Source organism: Rhinopithecus roxellana, chromosome 14 (assembly GCF_007565055.1).
Source record: "Rhinopithecus roxellana isolate Shanxi Qingling chromosome 14, ASM756505v1, whole genome shotgun sequence".
NCBI classification, from domain to species: Eukaryota; Metazoa; Chordata; class Mammalia; order Primates; family Cercopithecidae; genus Rhinopithecus; species Rhinopithecus roxellana.
The window spans coordinates 57,091,264-57,112,984 of NC_044562.1; the positions used below are offsets into that span (position 1 = coordinate 57,091,264).

At 56.5% G+C, this 21,721-nt stretch overlaps 1 protein-coding gene across 1 annotated transcript; it reads right to left on the minus strand.

Moving 5' to 3' along the window:
• Positions 1 to 8,634: 8,634 nt before the first annotated feature.
• On the minus strand, positions 8,635 to 21,116 carry BOK (BCL2 family apoptosis regulator BOK). The gene is made up of 5 exons (XM_030917094.1): positions 20,842 to 21,116; positions 20,133 to 20,381; positions 17,750 to 17,878; positions 11,373 to 11,536; positions 8,635 to 9,980 (listed from the first exon to the last, which is right to left on the minus strand). The coding sequence occupies exons 2-5, from the start codon at positions 20,350 to 20,352 to the stop codon at positions 9,855 to 9,857; spliced, it is 639 nt and encodes a 212-aa protein (XP_030772954.1). The 5' UTR covers positions 20,353 to 20,381; positions 20,842 to 21,116; the 3' UTR covers positions 8,635 to 9,854.
• Positions 21,117 to 21,721: the final 605 nt, after the last annotated feature.

Sequence of the window (21,721 nt, forward strand, 5' to 3'; positions counted from 1 at the left end):
AACTCCTCACCATATCAGAAATCTCGCCAGGCACATGGAGATGAGGCTACACGGGTGTTGGGAAGCAGAGTCAGAAGAGGTAGCACTCAGGCTGCGCGGAGTTAACATCCAGGGTGGCAACCGCTGGTACCACCTCCAGGGCTTGGGGACAAAATGTGTTACAAGGGTGGGGTTTCAGGGACCTCAGAGCTTAGAGGAGGTGCTTGGTTTTCACAAGATGGGCAGGAGGGCCTGGGACGGTATTCCAAGGGCCAAGGGGGTACCAGGGGACCTGGAGGCTGGGCTCAGAGCTGTCTCTGCTCCCAGAGTAATACTGAAATAACCTGGGAATACCAGGAAGCTCCCAGCCCCAACTCCTGCATCCCAGGCTCCTGCACGCCCAGCCAGAAGGGAGTGTGGGAGGGCAGCACCCAGGGCAGAGCACAGACAAGCCAAGAGACAAGACGTCAGTAACTGGTGGCACGGTGGTGTTTTCTCAAAATGCGTAAGAATTATGTAACATTCTCCAACACTCAGTCCTATTCGCGTTTCCCTGACTGCCTGAGAAAGATATCCTCATACGATTGGATTATCAAAGCTTTATTCACGTTTGTGTTTGGCTACAACGTCTTTTAGGATCCTTTTGATCCTAAAAGTCCTCCTCTTCCCTCCTCTGTACCCTTGACTTGTTGGTGAAGCTGGTCACTTGTCCTCGAAGGTGTCCCCAGTCTGGACTCAGCATCATCTTTGTAGTGTTTAACTTGTACCTCTGTCCCCTCTATATCCTGGCATCTGGAAGTTGGATCTGAAGTTGTGGCTGGAATCACACCTGGGCGATGCTCAGTTCCTGTGTCACAGCCCATGAGGAGCCTCATGTCTGATTGTCTCACTTTGTTGAAGCCAGCGTTAATAAGCTCAGATGGCGACAGGCTGACCCCTTTGTCGTCAATTTCCTATCAACTGATCCCCTGACAGTTTTGCCACCTGTGGGTGACCATTCCTAGAACCAGAACCTCCACTGGGACTGCAGATGTTTGTCTTCTGTCTCTCATTAGAAGGACATTTAGTGGCTGGAATTCTCTCAGACCTTCCCTTTATCCATTAGGGTAAGTCGGGTTACCCTGAAGTGTGTTCATACTAGAAAGGCAGCATAAACACGTAATTATTTCCCTTTAATGATCAATTTTTGGAGTAAGAATGTCCTGGCACCCTCCAGTGGTACCAAAGGACTGAGAGTTCCTCACGCCACTGCACTTACCCTTCCCGCTTCCCTCCTCATGTTATGAACTTAATACTTTCATGTATACAGTCTGTCCTCAGTATCCACAGGGGTGGGTTACAGGACCCACACAGATACCAAAATCAGATGCTGAAATCCCTTGTATAAAATGGCGTGGGATTTGCATGCAACCTACGCATATCCTCACATATACCTTAAGTCATCTCTAGATTGCTTATAATACCTGATACAGTGTAAATGCTCTGTAAACGTATATTTTTGGGGTGTTTTTATTGTGCGCTTTTTGGGAATTTTTTTATACACAGTGAATCCACAGAAATGGAGGGCCAACTGTATTTGATACCATTTTAATCAAGTGCTGCCTATGTCTTCAGCAAACAGGAGATGCTCAGATTATCTCGTAATTGGCCAGAGGAGCCCCTCCATCCAGTGGGCTTTGATGCCTCCTTCCTCTGGGGCCACAACTGCCTCTGAGTCTTCCTGCCCAGAACCTGGAACTACCCATTTCTCCAGAGCCCTGGTTCTCATTAGTGGGGAGACTGAGCACTGACTGCTTATGACGGCTGGGCTGCTCTACTTCCCAGCCTTTCCATGGACAGAACCAGAAAATTGTTCTGAAATTTATTTTCTCAGCCAGGCACAGTAGCTCACATCTATAATCCCAGGACTTTGGGAGGCCAAGGGGGGCAGATCACCTGAGGTCAGGAGTTCAACCCTGGCCAACATGACAAAACCCCATGTCTACTAAAAATACAAAAAATTAGCCGGGCATGGTGGCGGGCGCCCGTAATCCCAGCTACTCGGGAGGCTAAGGCAGGAGAATCACTTGAACCCAGGAGGCAGAGGTTGCAGTGAGCCGAGATGGCGCCATTGCACTCCAGCCTGGGCAACAGAGCGAAACTGTGTCTCAAAAAAAAACAATTTCTGGTTTATTTTCTCCGAATCATGGGAGGTTATATTAGAGATCAGAACCTTTCACCCCTAACTACTTTAGTATGGGATATACACATGTATTTTTGAAAAACATGAATTCATACTGTTTTTCATTCAAATTTTAAGATTATAAGGGTTTTTAAATATTCTTTGATTTTACTTCTTAAGCTGAAAATCTTGGTTCATTACATCAACAGTATTTGCTTTATTCTACATATAAATACATATAATCATTTCAAAATAAGCCTGGGCAACATAGTGAGATCCCATCTCTACCAAAAAAGGTATTGTTAACAATGGCTACTGGTCAAAGTTTGTTTTTTCTGCTAGCCTTTTTAGATTTTTGCCTTTGAAGACACAAAGTTAAAATATAATTGGATTAATTAATCTGCGCTTCTGTCACCAACTTGATACACAAGTCCATTTGTTTAATTTCTAGAAATTGTTATAATTTGTTTTCCAATGCAAATCATTTGACTGGCTTTCTTGTCGGAACTGTAAAACCAGGCACGTTTGCTCCACACAGGCCTCTGGTACAGCTGTCGAGTGCCCTGGTAAGGTCACCGTGGTTCAGCTTGCCGTGGTTTTAGCTCGCCGTGGTTCAGCTCGCCGTGGTTCAGCTCGCCACGGTTTAGCTTGCTGTGGTTTGGTTTAGCTCGCCATGGTTTAGGCAACAGATCCCCTCATGCTGGGCACTTGGGTTGGCCAATCAGATGTCAGAGTTGGACCCAGCACCTCCGTTGGGACTGCAGCGTGCTTGTCTTCTAAGTCTGGTTAGGAGGGCATTTCCACATCTTTGTGGATTCTAGCCATCGTATCTTAAGGATACATTTCTGGGAATGGGATTGCCAGTTGGCAGGAAGAGGCTCATCCAGCTTGTCTGGGTGTTGTCCCTGTCCCCAAGGAGCCAGGTGTTCTGCATCCCCACAGCATTGTAGGAGGCGCCTGCCCCCATCACCAGCAGAATCTGGTGTCAAATTTGGATTTGGGTCAATCTTGTAGGTGAGAAATGGAGTCTTGGGGTGGTTTTGGTTTGCACTTCTCTCTCTTTTTTTTTTAATCATTTTCTTGATTTTCCAAACTCATGAGCTCTTTTGAATAAGGAATATTAATCCTAATATTTCTCATTTTAAGTTATAATTTTTATCGAGGTAAAATATACATAAAACAACATTTTTATCAGAGTCCTATAGATGATTTTAAAAAGTCACCATTTTAACCATCTTAAAGTCTACAATTTAGCAGCATTTAGTACATTCATAATGTACAACCGTCACTTCTCTGTGCTTCCAAAGCTTGCATCACCCCGGAAGGAGACCCCGCACCTGTTCAATACCATCCCCCCGCCCTTGGTCCCCGACAATCTCTGCCCTGCTTCCCACTCAAGTCACCAACACTTTTGAAAATGCTCTATGTTATAAAACATTTTCCCCAGTATACATTTTGTCTTTTATTGCTCCTGGGTTTTAAATCCTATTTAGGAAGATTTTGCCCACTCCCCAGTGATGAAGGAATTCACCTTTTCCTAGTACTTTTGACCCATTTGGAATTTGTCTTCGTGTATGGTATGAAGTGCAGATTCATTTTCGTCTTTTTCCAAGTGCTTAACATTTACTGACAAGTCCATCCTTTCCTCACTGGTATCATATGCTACCTTATAGACTGCATGTTCCAGGCATTGGGATCTGTTTCCAGGTCTTCATGTCCCTGGGCCTGTCTGTCTACATGGGTCCTGGTGCCATGTGTTCCATTTCAGAGGCCAGGAGATGGTTCGGTGGCAGAGGACCTCCCCATTTCTTTTTCAGGGTTTTCCTGGCTATTTTTCCACTCTTGTGCACTTTCTCTCTCACATGAACTTTATAATTAGTTTTTTAGATCCGGGAAAAGCATTCGGCGTTTTTATAAGGATTACATTTATAAATTTACTTTTGTAGAATTGTCTTGCTTAGGAGAGTTTTCTTATCCAGGACCATGGTATTTCTTTCTGTCTGTCTTAATTCATTTTCTGTTGCTCTGACTGAATACCACAGACTGGGTAAGTTATAAAGAAAAGAATTTTATTTCTTACAGTTCTGGAGGCAGGGAGCCAAGGTATAGGAGTTGCATCTGGTCAGGACCTTCTTGCTGGTCGGGACTCTGCAGTCTCGAGGTGATGCCAGGCATTATGTGAGGGTCTCATGAGAGACGGCAAAGCTGGCTTTTATAACCAGCCCCCTGGTGATAACTGCTGTACTCCCTGAGAACCCATTAGTCCATGAATGGATTAGTCCTCATGAGCCAATCACCTCCCCAGAGTCCCATCCCAGCACTGCTGCATTCGAGTCTAGGTTTCCAACGCATGAACTTTTGGGGAATGCGTTCAAACCATGGTATTGTTGAAATCTACTTGGGTGTCTTTATAGCATATTGAAAGTTTTTCCCATTTAGGGTTTCACATTTCTTTCATGCATGAGGATTTTTATTTTATTTATTTATTTTTTTTGAGACGGAGTCTCGCTCTGTCGCCCAGGCTGGAGTGCAGTGGCCAGATCTCAGCTCACTGCAAGCTCCGCCTCCCGGGTTCACGCCATTCTCCTGCCTCAGCCTCCCAAGTAGCTGGGACTACAGGCGCCGCCACCTCGCCCGGCTAGTTTTTTGTATTTTTTAGTAGAGACGGGGTTTCACAGTGTTAGCCAGGATGGTCTCGATCTCCTGACCTCGTGATCCGCCCGTCTCGGCCTCCCAAAGTGCTGGGATTACCGGCTTGAGCCACCGCGCCCGGCCGGATTTTTATCTTTTTGTTGCTGTTAAAAATGGGTCATCTCTTCCATTCTGTCTTTTAACTGAAAGTATACACAAAGATCTCTGTGCTACTTTAAATCCTGCTGTTTCTCTGAATTCTCTTAGTGTTTGTAACATCACTTTCTTGTGCTGGAAATATAACAAAGTATTTGATCCAAGAAGCATCTGGCAGGAAGCCTGAGCAGGAGGGGCACCTTCAGCGTGGGCTTCACTTTTCCTCCTTCCTCCTCCCCTTTCCTCTGCCCCTTCTCCCACCGGCCACTTTCCTTCTCTCCCATCTGCTGTCCACCAGGCAGGCGTTGCCAGACCACCCCAGGGGTCCTCTCTTCATGTTTCTTGAGACTGTGTGGGTTGGGGGCGGGCATGATAGAGGGAGGCAGGGCTTCAAAGGAGACGCTTGGGGGAGGGCCCCCCGGAGGGGCGAGGAGAGGATGGGGCGTGCGAGGGGGCCTTATCCTCCAGCTTTGTCAGAAGGGCTAATGTCTGTGGCCTGAGCTGGCATCAGGCTTGAAGAGGAGATGTCAGCCGGGCGCAGTGGTTCACACCTGTAATCCTAGCACTTTGGGAGGCCGTGGTGGGTGGATCCCTTGAGGTCAGGATTTCGAGACCAGCCTGGCCAACGTGGCAAAACCCCATCTCTATGAAAAATAGAAAAATTAGCCGGGTGTGGTGGTGGGCACCTGTAATCCCAGCTACTCAGGAGACTGAGGCACAAGAATCACTTGAACCTGGGTGGCAGAGGTTGCAGAGAGGCGAGACTGCGCCACTGTACTCCAGCCTCGGTGACAGAGCAAGGTCCTAAAAAGGGAAGAATATCGCTGCATCAGAAAGCAGGAAGGTGGGGCCTGCACAGGCCAGTAGCCCTGCAATGAGTCTGGCCCAGAGGCACAGTCGGACACACAGGAGGCCAAAGTGAGAGGAATGAAAATGGGCTGGATGGATCAGGGGACTGAGGAGAGCCGGGTCGTAAGGCACCCTGGCGTTTGTTCTCTGGACAGATGAGGGGACTGAGGAGAACTGGGCCACAGGGCACCCTGGCATTTGTTCCCAGGGTAGGGGAGCTCTGGCATGGCACACGGTAGCAGAAGATAGCCTCCACCAGGAGGGTTGTGGTTGGCCCAGGTGGAGATTTTAGAAACATCTCACACTTCATGTTTTGTCATATCAGGTTCAGTCACCTGTGTGCAGTGTCCACAGGAAGGCCTGTGCAAGGCCTCATCGGAAGCAGGGCGGTCCACCAGGCCTGCCCTGAAGGGGTCCTGTTCCGGAGAAGCAGATGAACAAAGCTGAGGGACACAGGTAGTGGGCCTTCCTGTGTGGCTCCTCAGCCACGGAACCACAGCACCTAAGAGCCACCACTGAAGAGGCAAACGAGCCCTGCAGCAGGCCTGAACCAGAGTTCCTGGGCACTGCCCCGTGCACCCAGTCGGGAGCCTCCCTGCTGAGAGTCAGCCAAGGCTTGGGGTACTGGCACTAGGGCTGGGTCCTGAGAGAAGATGAGGAAGAAAAGTATAGGAGGAGGAGGAGGGAGTTGAAGGCTGCAGGTGGGAGGAGGAAGGGGAGGGAGTAGGGCTGCCAAGGGAGGGTAAGAGGGTGGAGGGCTGGATAAGGAGGAAGGCTACAAAGAAAAGAGGAGTAGCGCTGCAGGGGAGGAGGGTGGAGGACTGCAGGGGGAAGAAAGGGAAGAAGGCTGCAAGGGGAGGAGGAGGAGTATTGTGGGTGAGGGGGAAGAGAAGAGCTAGCCGGGGAGGAGGAGGAGGGCTACAAAGAAAAGAGAACTGCAGTGGGAGGAGGAGAGTGGTGAAGAGTTGCAGGGGAGGGGGAGGGTGGAGGACTGGAAGAGAAGGAGGGTTGTAGAGGGAGGGTGGTGGAGGGCTGCAGAGGAGGAGGAAGAGGAGAGCTGCAGGGGAGGAGGGTGGAGGGCTGGAGGAAGAGAATAGGGAGAACAAATCCACTCTAGCATTCCAATCTCCCTAAGCCTTTGAATCCCTTCCACACTAACCACGGGTGACCAGGCATGTCCAGTTATCCCGTGGTGGGCCATGTTTTGGCCCATGTTTCAGCCAAGCAGCCAACCAACCAATCAGAGCCCTTTCTAAATGCAGGCTCTCTGCTTAGTGAGCCCGTATCAGTAAATTTGGCCTGATCCAACTCTATGTTCCTCCTACCGTTCTCCCAGGCCCTCAATATGCATTCCCACCTTCCTGGGGTTTCTGTGTAAACAGGAAAACGCATCCTCTTGGGCAAGTGCATCTCCTCACAGTCACACCCTGTATCTCAGCTCTAGGGCCTGCCCCACATCAGTCTAGTTCCACGTCTAGAAGCAAAAAGGGGTGGGGGCAGCTCCTGGGGAGCAGCAGCCTGGTCTTGCTAGTCAGCAGCCTCAGGGCCGTCCCATTTCCTCAGACAACACAGGGTTAACCCGCTCAGATGGAGTTGGGGAAGCTACCACTAGGGTTAGGGAGGCCTCTTCCACTGTTGAAGACTCATCAGGATTTAGGGGTTCAGGGTCTCCACTGTTCATCAGGGTCGCCCCACACATCCTCATCCCAGCTCCAACGGACAGGATCCCATTCCTTGCCGACCAATGCCTTCACTTGCACAGCAGACACCGCGAGGCTGGGAGTTCCACATGTGCTATAACCCAGCCACTGGAAGGACGAGATTCTAGGTTTTTCAGTAGTCTCAGACCCGCAGCTAAAGGAGTGAAGAGTCTTTCTTGGGACAGTCATAACTTGCGGATTATTCAGGTGACACTTCAGCTGGGAATCTGAATCCTGAGCTCACTCCCATCATACTTTTTTGAGATGGAGTCTCACTCTGTCCAGGCTGGAGGGCAGTGGGGCGATCCCGGCTCACGGCAAGCTCTGCCTCCCAGGTTCAAGTAATTCTCCTGCCTTAGCCTCCCGAGTAGCTGGGATTACAGGTGCCTGCCACACCTGTCTAATTTTTGTATTTTTAGCAGAGTTGGGGTTTTGCCATGTTGGCCAGGCTGGTCTTGAACTCCTGACCTCAGGTGATCCACCTGCTTGGGCCTCCCAAAGTGCTGGGATTACAGGCGTGAGCCACCACACCTTTTTTTTTTTTTTTTTTTTGTGAGACAGGGTCTCACTATGTTACCCAGGCTGGAGTACAGTGGTATGATCACAGCTAACTGCAGCCTCAACCTCTCAGATTCAACCAATCCTCCCCCCTCAGCCTCCAGAATAGCTGGGACCACAGGTGCAGGCCACCGTGCTTGACTAATTTTACTTTTGTAGAGATGGGATCTTGTTATATTGCCTAGGCTGGTCTCGAACTTCTGGCCTCAAGCCATCCTCCTGCCTCCCAAAGTACTGGGATTACAGGTGTGAGCTACTGTACCTGGCCCATTATACTCTAGTTTGACAAAAGTGTTCAAAACAAAAGCCACCAGAACCAGAACCCTGCCTTCTGCAAGTATGTAATGAGCAGCACCCAGTGGTGATACTATGCATATCTCTGTTGGTACATCACACTGTGGACTATTGGTGCTTTTTACTACTAGAAATCAGCATTAGTGCCTTTACATCTAATCAGGATAAAGAACCAATTCCAGGAACCCTCCCATCCCCACCCTCTCACCACTCCCCCACCCCCAATTATTTTCAAGCAAACGTTCCACACCTTTTACCATGTTGTATGTAGGTAGAAGCCATTTAACACGCGAGTGACATTCTGTGTAAAATGAGAATGATCATTTGGAGTTTATTACCACCCCAACCCCCCAGTGGGACCTGAATGCCATGTGAGTCCAGGGCTGGCTTTCTGCTGGGGTCCTCTTGTCCTGGCATGTGGCCCACCCCAGCATGAAGCCTGGCAGGGAGGGCTCAGGTGGGCGGCGTGCAGAGGGCAGGCTGCTAGGCCAGGCCTCCCCAGGACCGCCCCACATCCAGCCTGTATCTCCTGAGTGCCATGCTGCGTTGGGACGGGACAGGGCTGGCTCGGGGTTCCAGGAAAGATGCCTCACATGTGCCCAGAAACGTAGGCGTCAAGGGAAGGCTGTGTGTGGGTGCACCCTGAGGGGCTGGGCTTCCTGGGCATCTGAGTTCTTAGGGAGCCCTAATAGGCACATCCCCAAATGGTTGTCTGAGGATGGGCACAAAAATAGCAGATGGGGTCACCCTCACCCTCAACTGACATGAAACTGGACTGGGATCTGACTCATGCAACCTTCCTTCTCTGCCGCAGGTTCCACATCCATGGGTTAAGCGGGATCTGGCTCATGCGACCTTCCTTCTCTGCCGCAGGTTCCACGTCCATGGGTTAAGCATGCAGCCTGAAGCCCGCTGGCCCCAGTCCCCACCACACAAGGACCCCATCACAGGTGGGGGTCATACTCTTCCTCCAGAAACGGATTAAGCAACCAGCACGTGAGCCTTACGCTCTGTTTACTGGCTGCGTCCCCATGGCTCTTCCAGCTTCGGCCAGGCCAGGGTCACCTTCAGATTGAATGTGTGAGGGCCCTGAGGACTCAGGTCCTGAGACGGCCCCTCTTCCTGGGATGGGACCCCAGGCTCAGGTGACAGCACGGTGTCCCAGGCCCCTGCATTTGGGGCTCAGGGGAGAGCAGGTGTTTCTGGGCCCCTGCATCTGGGGCCTGGGAGTTGACCCTGACTTCCTGGCCCCAGAAAGAAAAGGGAAGACACAGAGATCCCAGGAGAAGGGGCACAAGTGAGGAGGGTCGCAGGCTGCCCCAAAGCCCAGCTCCAGGCTCAGGAAAGCCTATCCCCGCTCACCCCTTCTGGAGGGTCTGGGTCTGTGGAGGAACGGGGCTTAGGGGGTCTCCAAGGGTTAGAGTGCTCCAGGCTTGGGTGGGGAGGAGGGAGATGTGTTCGGGTGCTGAGGGCCTCCTGCGTCGGGCCCAGAGGGCCAGGCTGCGGCCACTGCCCAGGTGGGCAGCTCATCTCTCTGGCAGCAGCACGAAGAAGGCAGCCTTCAGGAAGCGGCCGAAGCTGCACAGTGCAGCTACCAGCCAGTGGGAGCGGAGGCCAGGGTCTGTGCTGACCACACATTTGAGGACATCAGTCTGGGAGGGAAGAGGCAGAACGTGAGAGAGCAGAGCCAACACTGCCAGACCCCCAGCACCACCAGAACCCCCAAAACTGCCAGACCCCCAGCACCACCAGGCCCCCCAAAACTGCCAGACGCCCAGCACCGCCAGGCCCCCTAGCACCGTGCACCAGAATATCAGCAAATTGTGTGAGGGAATGCAGGAGACTGTTCGGGAAGGAGGTCTGCGGCCTGGGCTGAAGTCTCCAGCACAAGACCAGACCCGACATCGTGCACATTCAGCCAGTGTGAAGGGCCAGGAGGCACCGGAGGTGGGGACAGAGGGCAGTCAGTCCAGGCCGGCTGGAGGGCCCCTGCCGAGCAGGAGAGAGGCCTTCGTGGCCCTTGCTGGGGCTCCGGACATCCAGACCAGGGTGCCAACTCCCCTCAACCACCTGCCTGCTGCACCCCAGGGTCTACAAGTACCCCAGCATCCTCCTATGGGGCCTTGGAGCCTGGGCTGCCAGGAAGGGGCAAACCCAGCTTCATTCAGACTCTGCCTGGAACAGCAGCAGGAACTAGGCTTCCAGAAGCCCAAGGACTCCCTGGACCCTGAAGTTCCTCCTGGATGAGTGAATGAACATCCACTCCAATTCTCTTATTCCCTTCACTTCCCGCTAATAAATGAAGTCTTTTCCCTGCAGCCCGGACCTGTGGCCTTGGCATTGCTCAAAGTGTCCTCGCCCACAGGGCACACAGTGCCCCACCCAATGCCAGACTCCACAGGAGGAAGGCAGGAGGGGACGGAAGTCTTGGGGTTTCTGTGCTGAGGGATGCTTGTAGCCGCGTGTCATCTTAGGACAGTGCCCTCCCCCACCCCCAATTCAGCCTTCAGGAGACCACAGCTCCCACAGACCACTTGACTTCAATCTCTCGAGATGCTGAACCAAAGGCCCCAGCAGAGGGGTCTGAGCCCTGTCATCCCTGGCCACTGATTGACACACCGGGCCCAACACCCGCTGTGCAGGAAAGAACGCTGGACTCTGGGCAGGGGAGCCGCCCTCCATACCCAGGCCCCAGCAGCACCTGCAGTCTGGACAGGGCAGGGCGGGAAGTTGGGGGCATGGAGACAGATGAAGGGTTTGGCTCTGATACCCACCCCTCGGGGCCCTGCTTTTCCCACTCGGGTGGGCAGGGGCTGGGGGCAGCGGGTCTTTAGTACAGGGGTAGGGTCAGGGGTAAGTCAGTGCTGGATCCGGGCAGAGGAGAGCGCCCAGGGCCTGCCTGTAGGTCTCGGCCTTTACCGCACTCCCTGCCTCGCCCACCTCCCCCAGCAGTGCTCAGGTGATCACCCACCCGCCACTCCCTCCCATACCTCTGCACCCTGGCACCCCAGCTCTCCCACCCCCGCAGGCGCTCAGGCGCTCACCCATCCACCGCGTCTCCGCAGCCAGGTTGCCAGGGTCTTGCGCACAAACTCCCCCAGGCAGTCCACGAGGGCGTGGACCATGGCAGGCTGGGCCTGCCTCACACAGTCCACGGCCAGCCCTGCGGCCACCGCATACAAGGACACCACCTTGCCCCACGTGATGCCTGCAGGGAGAGAGATGGTCAAGACCAGAACTTGAATCCCACCCACGGGAGCACTTAAGGAAGCAGCTGGGCCGCTCTGAGCTGCTGTCGTGCTTGCTGTCCAGCTAATGACCAGGGACCCTCCCAAGGGGGACCACTCCCCGACAGGACGCCTGGCCAGCTGGCCGCCTGTCCACCCTCTCAGGTAGTTCTCGGGGAGGCAGGTTTCTCGGACTCCACTGCACACCTGCCCAGCCCACGTCTGTGGAGGAGGCCGCAGCTACAATGGGGGGTGAGACGAGGGAACTGAGGGCAGCAGCCGGATGGAGTGAGCAGCCAGTGACCTCACAGTCAGCACCCCGCAGCAGCCTGTTCCCGCAGCAGGCCTGGCATCCAGATTTTACATATAAAGAAGCTGAGGCCTGCAGAGAAACTGCCTTCCCCAGACCCCTAACCTGCTGAGGCTGAACTGAGATGGAAGCCGCCTTGAAAGAGAAGACGAAAGATGGCGACGGGCGGGGGGGACAGAACAAAAGGCAGGACACAACGCCTCAACACGGACAGACATTTTATATATTAGCGAGAAAAGAAGGCTTTCAAAAGAACTATGAGCACAGAACTGGAACAGCTGATTCACACAAAAAAATTATAAATAAGAGACACAAAACATGTTCACCTTCATTCATAACCAAAGAAAGGCAAATTAAAACAAGATGTGATCTATTGCATTAAAAGCTTTTAGGCGAGGCACGGTGGCTCATGCCTGTGATCCCAGCACTCTGGGAGGCCGAGGCGGGCAGATCACAAAGTCAGGAGTTCAAGACCAGCCTGACCAACATGGTAAAACACCGTCTCTACAAAAGATACACAAAAAAATTAGCCGGGCGTGGTGGCATGCACCTGTAATCCCAGCTACTCGGGAGGCTGAAGCAGGAGAATCGCTTGAACCCAGGGAGGCGGAGGTTGCAGTGAGCCGAGATTGCACCATGGAACTCCAGCCTGAGCAACAGAACGAGACCCCATCTCTAAATAAATAAATGCTTTTAAATGGCAGTGTGAGGATTCAGGCAACTGCAAAGCCTTGTAAACCTTGGTGGGAAGCCCAGCTGGAGGGCACTGGCAGTATCTGAACAGCCACAAAACATGCCGCCCAGCAGTGGTCCCTGGAGGGAGTCAGCCTGAGGACACTGCACATGCAAAGATGAAGCACTGCTCTCCAGTCCCTCATATAGCAGCAAACCTGGATCTTTTATGAAAACAAAAATCAGCTCCAACAAATAGTCACAGACGTTCATAGCAGCCAATTCACAATTGCCGAAAGGTGGAAAGAACCCAAGTGTCCTCCAACAGATAAATAGATGCATAAGTGTGGTGGTCAGCCATAGAAGGCAGGCCGGGTGGGAGCCACCGCACCAGCATTTTTTTTTTAATAGGGTCTCTTTGGCTGGCCGCGGTGGCTCATGCCTGTAATCCCAGCACTTTGGGAGGCCAAGGCAGGCGGATCACCTGAGGTCAGGAGTTCGAGACCAGCTTGGCCGACATGGTGAAACTCTGTCTCTACTAATAATACAAAAATTAGCCAGGCGTGGTGGCACACACCTGTAATCCCAGCTACTTCAGAGGCTAAGGCAGGAGAATTGCTTGAACCCAGGAAATGGAGGTTGCAGTGAGCCAAGACTGCATCACTGCACCTCCAGCCTGGGCGACGAGTAAAAGTCAGTCGCAAAAGAAAAAAAAAAGAAAGAATAGGGTCTGCCTCTGTCACCCAGGCTGGAGAGCAGTGGCACAATCTCAGCACGCCGCAACCTCTGCCTCCCAGGTTCCAGCGATTCTCCTGCCTCAGCCTCCTGAGTAGCTGAGATTACAGGCCTGCGCCACCACGCCCGGCTCATTTTGTGTTTTTATTAGAGACGGGGTTTCTTCTTTTTGGTCAGGCTGGTCTCGAACTCATCTCAGGTGATCCAACCACCTCGGCCTCCCAAAGTGCTGGGATTACAGGCGTTGAGTCACTGCGCCCGGCCATTTAAATTTTTCTTATAGTAAAACTATAATTAGAAGAATTATATAAAATTACATATATAGTTATAGAAATACAATTCAAATTCAAAGGAAAAAAAACTATTGCCGACTTTTAAATGGGGAGGAAAATGAGTTATTCCAAAGTCCTGAGTGGGAGCTTTGAAGCCCTCAATGAAAACAGCCAGAAACAACATTTGTTGGCCTCTGCCTTCATGGGAGGCTCCTGGGGCTGGAGACTTGGAGACCCCCACAGAGCCCTGCCCTGCAGCCGTCAGGTGGCTCACATCACTAGCCAAAGCCCCAGCCAGTGCAGGTTGTGCCGCCTGCCTGCAGTGGAGGGGCTGGGCTGGGTGCACACCCTCAGGGCTGCCTGCTAAGAGGAAGAGAGGGAGGAAGACCCAGGGGTCAGAGTGTGCAGGGATGGCTGGCATGGGAGGGGCCTCAGGCAGGGAGGCAAGGACATGTAAAGCACCTGGAGGCTAGAGGCTCACTCTATAGGCAAAAGGGCCCAGGAGGACTGGGATGGACAAAGGGTGAAGGGGATTGGGGGTGCAGCTGCCAGTGGGCCTGAGGGGCAGAAGGGAGCGGCCCTGCCCTAGCTCCCTAGTCAGGTGGCTCCGGTTCAGAAACCCGTTGCAGGTCACGCAGCTCCTGCGCTTCATTCAGCCTGCGCGGTTCCCCTCAGGCAGGTGGTGGTGTGGAGGCTGTCGCGTGGCCAGAGCCAGGCCTGCATGGGACAAGCCTGGGGCGCAAGGTGGGGTGGGGGATGTTGACCACAGGGGAGTCAGCTCCAGTTTTCCAGTGAAACCCACAAGACTTAAACTGAACTCTACACATGGTCCAAACCACCTGGTCGGTGCCCCCCAACATCCCCCGTCAGCTGTGTGCCCGTTCGTCCCGCCATCACCTTTCCCTTCAGCCCTCCCCGGCCTTCAGGCATCCGCCCAGAACTAACCAGAGCCTTCCTAGAAACCGCCCCCACCTCAGGCCAGGCCCTGCTCAGGCAAGGCCGGGCGGGCAGGGGCATCCTGGCCCCATCCTCTCTCCCCGCCAAAGGGGGAGGCCCACCTCCGGGGCCTGCTCCACCTCCGGGGCCTGCTCCACCTCTGGGGCCCAGGCAGGCTGCTGCAGTCTCAGAAGTGACTGTTCCTTTTTTTTTTTTTTTTTTTTTTTTTTTTTTTTTTTTTTTTGAGGCGGAGTCTCGCTCTGTCGCCCGGGCTGGAGTGCAGTGGCCAGATCTCAGCTCACTGCAAACTCCGCCTCCCGGGTTTACGCCATTCTCCTGCCTCAGCCTCCCGAGTAGCTGGGACTACAGGCGCCCGCCACCTCGCCCAGCTAGTTTTTGTATTTTTAGTAGAGACGGGGTTTCACCGGGTTAGCCAGGATGGTCTCGATCTCCTGACCTCGTGATCCACCCGTCTCGGCCTCCCAAAGTGCTGGGATTACAGGCTTGAGCCACCGCGCCCGGCCCGTGACTGTTCCTTTTAAAGCCAGCCTGCGGCTCGTAAACCCAGCAGCCCCGAGACAGACACCGGCGGGGGAGCCAACCACTCACCGGCGTCGGCTCAGGGAGGGCCAAGAGTGGTCGTCAGCCCAGGACGCCTTCCACTCCTGGCTTCCTTCCTGGGCCCCACACGCTGCCTCCTCCGGGTGCCTGCCCAGGTTACCCTGGGGGAAGGAGGGGTGGGCACCAGCTCGCCAGCTCCTGCCACCGTGCTTTTGCCGGCCACTGTGCCGGGGACCCTGCCCCCTGCCCACCCGGCCCCTGAGCCACACCACCCGCCCACTCCCCAGCCCCTACCCATATGCACCCCCCGTCAACCTAGGTCTGCCCCATGACACGCCTCAGCCTGGCTGGGCCCGGCCCCCCACCATCAGCCCCACCGGGCTGCCATATGGGGGCCTTGGAGCCACACTGCCAAAGAGAATTCATTTACAGTCTCCCAGAGGAACACAGGAGCAGTGACAGAATCCAGGCTCTGAGGCCACCCCAAGGAGGCCCAGACAGGGAGTCTCGCCCGCACCCAGCTCGGTTCTGCCTGCTGACCCCACACCACAGCCTGAGGTCACTGCCCTCCCCAGGTGTGGCCTGAGGTCACTGCCCTCCCCAGGTGTGGCCTGAGGCACTCCAGTACATGCTGTGGCCACAAAACAAGCCTGGGGGCAAGACCAGACCTCGCCTGGACTCCCATCCCAGGACTCAGCCTTCCCTCTCCAGCAGCCTGCAGGGTCACCGCTGCGTCCCAGCCTAAGTCACTTCTGTCCAGGGAGGTCAGCAGTGATCAAGTGTGGCACTGGAGGGGCCGGACTCTGTCAGCAAACGCTGACAGCCCCCGCCGCCTTGGCCTCCAGCCAAGGGTGTCAGCCCCGCTCTGTCCCCAGGCTTCTGGCCGGCCCACCAGGGGTCAGAGGAGATGCCTGGGAGAGGAGCTAGAGGTCACCCCACGAGGGTGGGGTCTGCCTGAGCGAGAGGCCGTGGTCCTCACACTTCCGGCCTCTTCCCCTTGCCCTCCGGTGGGTGGAGGTCCTGAGGCCATCTGAAGACCCCTAGCTCTTAGGGTCCCCCGTGGTGTGGGATGCATCTCCCACAGCGAGGGTGTGGCTTCCTCTGGCGCCTCTGCCTGATGCCCGGCTCCTGCTGCTGTCAGGACTGCCCTGCAGACAAGGCAGCTGAGGCCACAGAGATGACAGAGGGCCACAGTCACACAGCTGATTGGCCACGGACCCAGACCAGCTCCCAGACGAGGGTGTGCAAGGCCTCCCTGCTGCCAGGGTCTTCCAAAAACCCACCCTGGGAGAACAGCATCCCCTCCTCCAAACTTCGGGGAATCCTGCTCACCCGGGGTTCGCTGGCCCAGAGCTGTGCCCAGCACCCGGACAGCACTTGGAAAACAGCTGAGGGATGTGCCGATCAGGGAGGTGCCACATCGGGGCCGGCGCACCACTCACCCCTACGGCAGCACCCAGTGCCTGCCACACCCAGGGGCGGCTCATAGCACGGGGTGCCAGGACGGGACCCAAGGTCACAGAGGTCAAAGGCAAGGGGCTGAGGTCTGCAGGGCCAGACCCGATGACACGGGCAAGCGGACAGAAGCCACACTGGGCAAATCCAGGCCGAGGCAGCTGGACAAGTGGACAGCAGGGCACCAAGCAGGGGAGACAAGCCCTGAGCCTCCTGTGGGCCTAGAAGCATGTGGACAGCCGGGAGCAGCAGGAGCAGGGAGGCGGGGCCAGGAGTTACCTCTACAGGGTAGAGATGGGAGTGCCCAGGGGGGTCACAGGTGAGGCAGTTACAGCCAGGTGAGACGCACTGCTGTTCTCCGGACATCCCCGGGAGCCGGTCAGCTTGGACTTCCTGCCCCCATGCTGTCCCCTCTTCTGGACGCTGGAGCCCTAAAGGCTCACCTCTGACCATGAGAATCCAGCAGAGTTACCCGTGACTTCTTTTTTTTTTTTTTTTTGAGACCAAGTCTCGCTGTCGCCCAGGCTGGAGTGCAGCGGCCTGATCTCAGCTCACTGCAAGCTCCACCTCCCGGGTTTACGCCATTCTCCTGCCTCAGCCTCCCGAGTAGCTGGGACTACAGGCGCCGCCACCTCGCCCGGCTAGTTTTTTTTGTATTTTCTTTTTAGTAGAGACGGGGTTTCACCGTGTTAGCCAGGATGGTCTCGATCTCCTGATCTCGTGATCCGCCCGTCTCAGCCTCCCAAAGTGCTGGGATTACAGGCTTGAGCCACCGCGCCCGGCCTCCCGTGACTTCTGAGGGTCTATCCTAACAGCCTGGCAGCATCTACTCGGGAGCTGTCTGGGAAACCTGCTCCTGGCCACTCCTCGGGACACAGCACCACGCTATGAGAAACCCAAGCCCTGTGCGGGGGCCCCCGCAGGAACCCAAGCATCCCTAGGACATGCCACCCCACAGGACTGCAGGTCATGCAGCCTCACTGATGCTGGACCACGACCACCACCGCTCGAGAAGCCTGTGCCAGCTGCTCAGCAGGCACACCAGCCTGCAGAACCACAAGAGACCCTGAATGCTGTGGTGTGAGCCCACGCTGGTGGCTGGGCAGCTCCTGACACCTGCAGCAGCGAGATGGCACCGGTGGGCACTGGGCAGCATCAGGATGGTTGGAGGCCGGCTCGTGGGGTCCCTGTGAGCCTGAGCCAGACCCTAGATCCCTCCCTGAGGTCCCATGGGACGGGTAGGCTGGGCATACCTGCAGAGAAGATGTGGCCAGCCACGGCCAGGAACGCATCGGTCACCACAGGCTCAGACTGCAGGGAGATGTGCAGCTGACGAGCCACGTTGCGGTAGACGCTGGGCCGGATCATCTCCAGCTCATCCCCTGTGTGGTCACAAAGGCAGTGAGAGACAGCCCACGCCCCAGCTCCCTGGGACACAACTGGCTTGGGGCACACCCTGCACCTGACCCCACCTGACCCTGCTTGAATTCCAGCCTGTTCCTCACTTAACTTGTCTGACTCCCACCTCCACTTAACCCCATCTGACCTCCCTTGAGCCGTCCCCCAACCTTGGCCCCTAGAGACCAGGAGACCAAGGAAGTGCTGAGGGTGCCCCCAGTCCTGCCCCTCTAACGAGCCAGCCCCTAGGCCAAGCCGGCCAAGCCGGTGGGGCGGGAATCCTGCGAGAGCGTGGGCCGTGCCTGCTGGTGACTCACAGCCGACAGGCAGCCGAGCTGCCCAGAGCAGGAGGGACCAGGCAGGCGGCCAGAGCCTGACGTGGGGAGGGGCTGGGCAGAGAAAGCTTCGGGGTGAGAGCAGGGGGAAGCCCGAGAGCCTGGCTCAGGCCCTAGCATGGCTCAGGGACCGCTCAGGTGCAGAGGGTGGCTGTCCTGAGCCACCCGCACTGCCACACTCCCACCTGGGCTCTTGCTGCCAAGGAGACATGCTTGGAGGTGGCACTGCATCAGCCCCACCCTGGCAGCCGAGGACGGCCCCCTACAGGCCCACCGCCCCAAGTGCTGCCTGTGGCACCCTTGGCAGCAGCAGTGCACAGGCACAGGGCAGATGGTGCTGGCAATGCCACAGGGCCCTGGGATTGGGAGTCCCCAGCCCAGCCAATTCTCCAGCCAAAGCAAACAGGGTAATGCTGCTGACCGGACCATTCTGGCCAATAAAGGCGCCCTCATCCCCGGAGCCAGCTGCTCTGTATCTCATTAATTAAGATCTGGAACCAGAGCAGAGCCCAGGAGAGGCTGACCGGGGGTGGGGGGTGACATGGAAATTCCCAGGCCTGACCCTGTGGCTCCCAAACACAGACCTCCGGGCCGCTGCAGGCTGGCCCCAGACTGAAGGTGGGGACACAGCCCAGGCTTCTTCCTGTCTGTGCTGCCCGAGGGCAGGGAGACAGCACTGGCCTCGAGAGACTGACCCTGAGTAGCTATGAGGGCAGATGCAGGTCTGAGCTGTGTCCCTCCGGGGCCCCGTTGGACATCTGGGACTTCCTCTCAGCCATTCCAGGGGTCTGGGATCATCTTCTCAGAAGGCCACTAAAAGATCCCCTAGGGTCATTCTCAGAGTCTGGCTAGAGGCAGCAGCAGGTGGCAGGTCTCACGGAGTCCCACCAACCACCTCGCTCCCACCCAGAGATCTCTCCCTCCTTTCGACCTAGGCCTCAGATGGGACTCCACCTCCTCCTGGAGGCTCTGTGCTGGCCCCCATGGATTCTGTCTGTACCCCACACACACTCCTGGGCAGGCCAGGTCTACACAGCTTTGCTCTCTGGGCCCAGCCCACCATGTAAAGGCAGGGGCCACCCACAGCCCACGCCAGCGTCAGCCTGAAAGGAGGCAGCGTGTCCCCTCACAGGGTCGTAACCTCCGACCCCGACCCCCTGCCTGGAGAGCCACCGATTCAGTTTCACCGCTGCTGTCACCTCCCCTTCCCGGGCTCGGCCACAAGCGCCCCATGTGCCCTCTTTGGGCACCTCATAAACATTCACAGGTGACGGCAGCAGCCCAGCTGTGAGGGGACTGGACACAGCGAGGCTGGTCCCAACCTCTGCAGTCCAGACCTTGGAGACAGTGGGGGCAGTCAGTGGGCTGTGTGTGACCCCAGAACTGAGCAACCCCAGATGTCCTCACAGCACCAACGAATACTGAGGTTGTGGCTACCCAGCCCGGTGGGCGCAGTTTCCAATGGGGGGGCCTCAGAGGCCTTGGAATCCAGAGGGCAGCGGGCGGGAGGGCGGGATCTCAGCCAGTAACAGCAAGGATCTGTTTTCCAAAATAAACATCGGGACACGTGCTCCTACAAAGGGTTTCTGTGCCCAGCTGAGAACAAGGGTCACTGTGGAAGCTTAGCCACCCACTAATAGATTATTCTTTCTGGAGCTTTCTATTGTTTATGGCCAGCATGGCTGAAATCTGGGCTGAGCAAGCAGCTGATGGGGGGGCCTGTGGCGTGGGAGGCCTGAGAGCAGATCTGGGAGCACCCGCCTGGGTGGCCCTGTCCCGAGCGCCTGGTCGTCCCAGGCAGGGGGTGGGCGCCCCTGGGCCAGCCCCCTATCTCGGCCTCGGAGGGAGGCTGCGGCCCAGCAGGGGAGGAGGCGCAGCTGGGGTCCCACCAGGGCGCACTCACCCAGGCGCAGGAGCACCGCGCACACCTCGGCCAGGCGTCCCGGGACCGGCGCGGCGCGCTCGGGCGCGCTCCAGGAGAGGCCGGCGCGCAGTAGCCGCGCGTGCACGTACTCCCGGCCCAGCGCCTTGGCCTGGGCCACCAGCTCCTTGTCGGTGGGCGAGCGGTCAAAGGCATCCATGATCTCGGCGGCGAAGACCGAGGAGCGCCGCAGCACCTCCATGGCGGCGACGCGGGTGGGGGGCGCCGCACCTGCGGGCACAAGCGCTCAGCCGGGTGGAGGGAAGCGGCGCGGGGAACGGGGCGCGCGGGGCGCCGGGCTGGGCGTGGCCCTCGGGAAGGGCCGTAGCCGGCGCCCGGTCCGCTCTCGTTTTTTGTGCCCCAAATCTTTAAAAACCCAGCGCCACGTTCTTTCAGAGCCTCAATTCAGCCACAGACATTCCCCGCGGCTGCCAGGGAGCGGAGGGGCCGCGGGGAGACGGCGGGTTGCTCCGGGGCCGCCGGGCCCGCCCTCGAAGACGAGCGCGTGGGCGGCGGGGGCGGAGGGCACAGCCCAGCGCGTCCCCCACGGCGACCGCCCGGACCCGGCCCGCCCCGCCCCGCCCGGGGCCGCCCACCTCCGCCGTTCGCGTCCTGCGCGCGTGTCCCCGGCCTCGCCGCTCCCGTGGCACCCCGGGCACCCCGGCACGGACGCCACGCCCGCCGCGCTCACCTCTCCCGCCGCATGGCGCGGGCGCCGGGGTGGAGTTCTGGCTTCAGGATCTGCTCGCCGCCGCCGACGACCTCGACCCTTCCATTCAGACCCGCGAGGACGCGCGCCCCGCCCCGGCGCCCGCCCCGTCCGCGCCGGAGCCCGAGCCGGGAGCGCGAGGTCCGCGGGGCTTCCCGCGCTCGCTGGGGCTCCGGCCGCGGCGTCGGGGTCCTGGGCAGCGAGGGGGGCACCGCGCGACTCCCAGCCGGCGAGAGGCTGGGCTTGGGGCTTGGCCTTCTAAGGGAAAGGCAACCCCCGGGGGCGGAGTCGGGGAGACGCGGCCCGAGCTTCTCCGACCGCCTCCCCGCTTAAGGAGGACCGAGCGAGTTCCCTGGATGCGCCCGGAGAAGGCGACCAGGCCGGAGCGGCCCCTGCAAGGCGGAGCAATGGGGGCCTGGAACCAGCCCCAGCCGCCTGGGTGTTCGCCCGGGCCCGTTTGAAAATTGGGCTGTCCGTCTACTTCGTAGAGGTTCTTTCCATAGTCTGGATACGAGTTCTTGGTCCGACGCATGCGCTTTGTATTGTAGACGGATTCTTGGATTCCCATTTATTGACGTTATCCCAAATACCTTCTTCTATTTTGTAGTTTACTTTTGCTTTGGATGAACTGGAGTTACTCTTAGTGATGTCCAATTTATCAATATTTTCTTTATGGTTAGTAACTTTTTATTAGGATATCCTCCTGTGTTTTAGAAGCTTGTTTTAGGGCTCGTATTTAGACCTGTGATTGATTACATTTATTGTGAATGGTGTGGTATGGAGCCAAAGCTCATTTTTTTCCGTGTGGATATCCAATTGACCTGGCATCATTTATTGAAAAGCGTGATTTTTTTTCCACCGA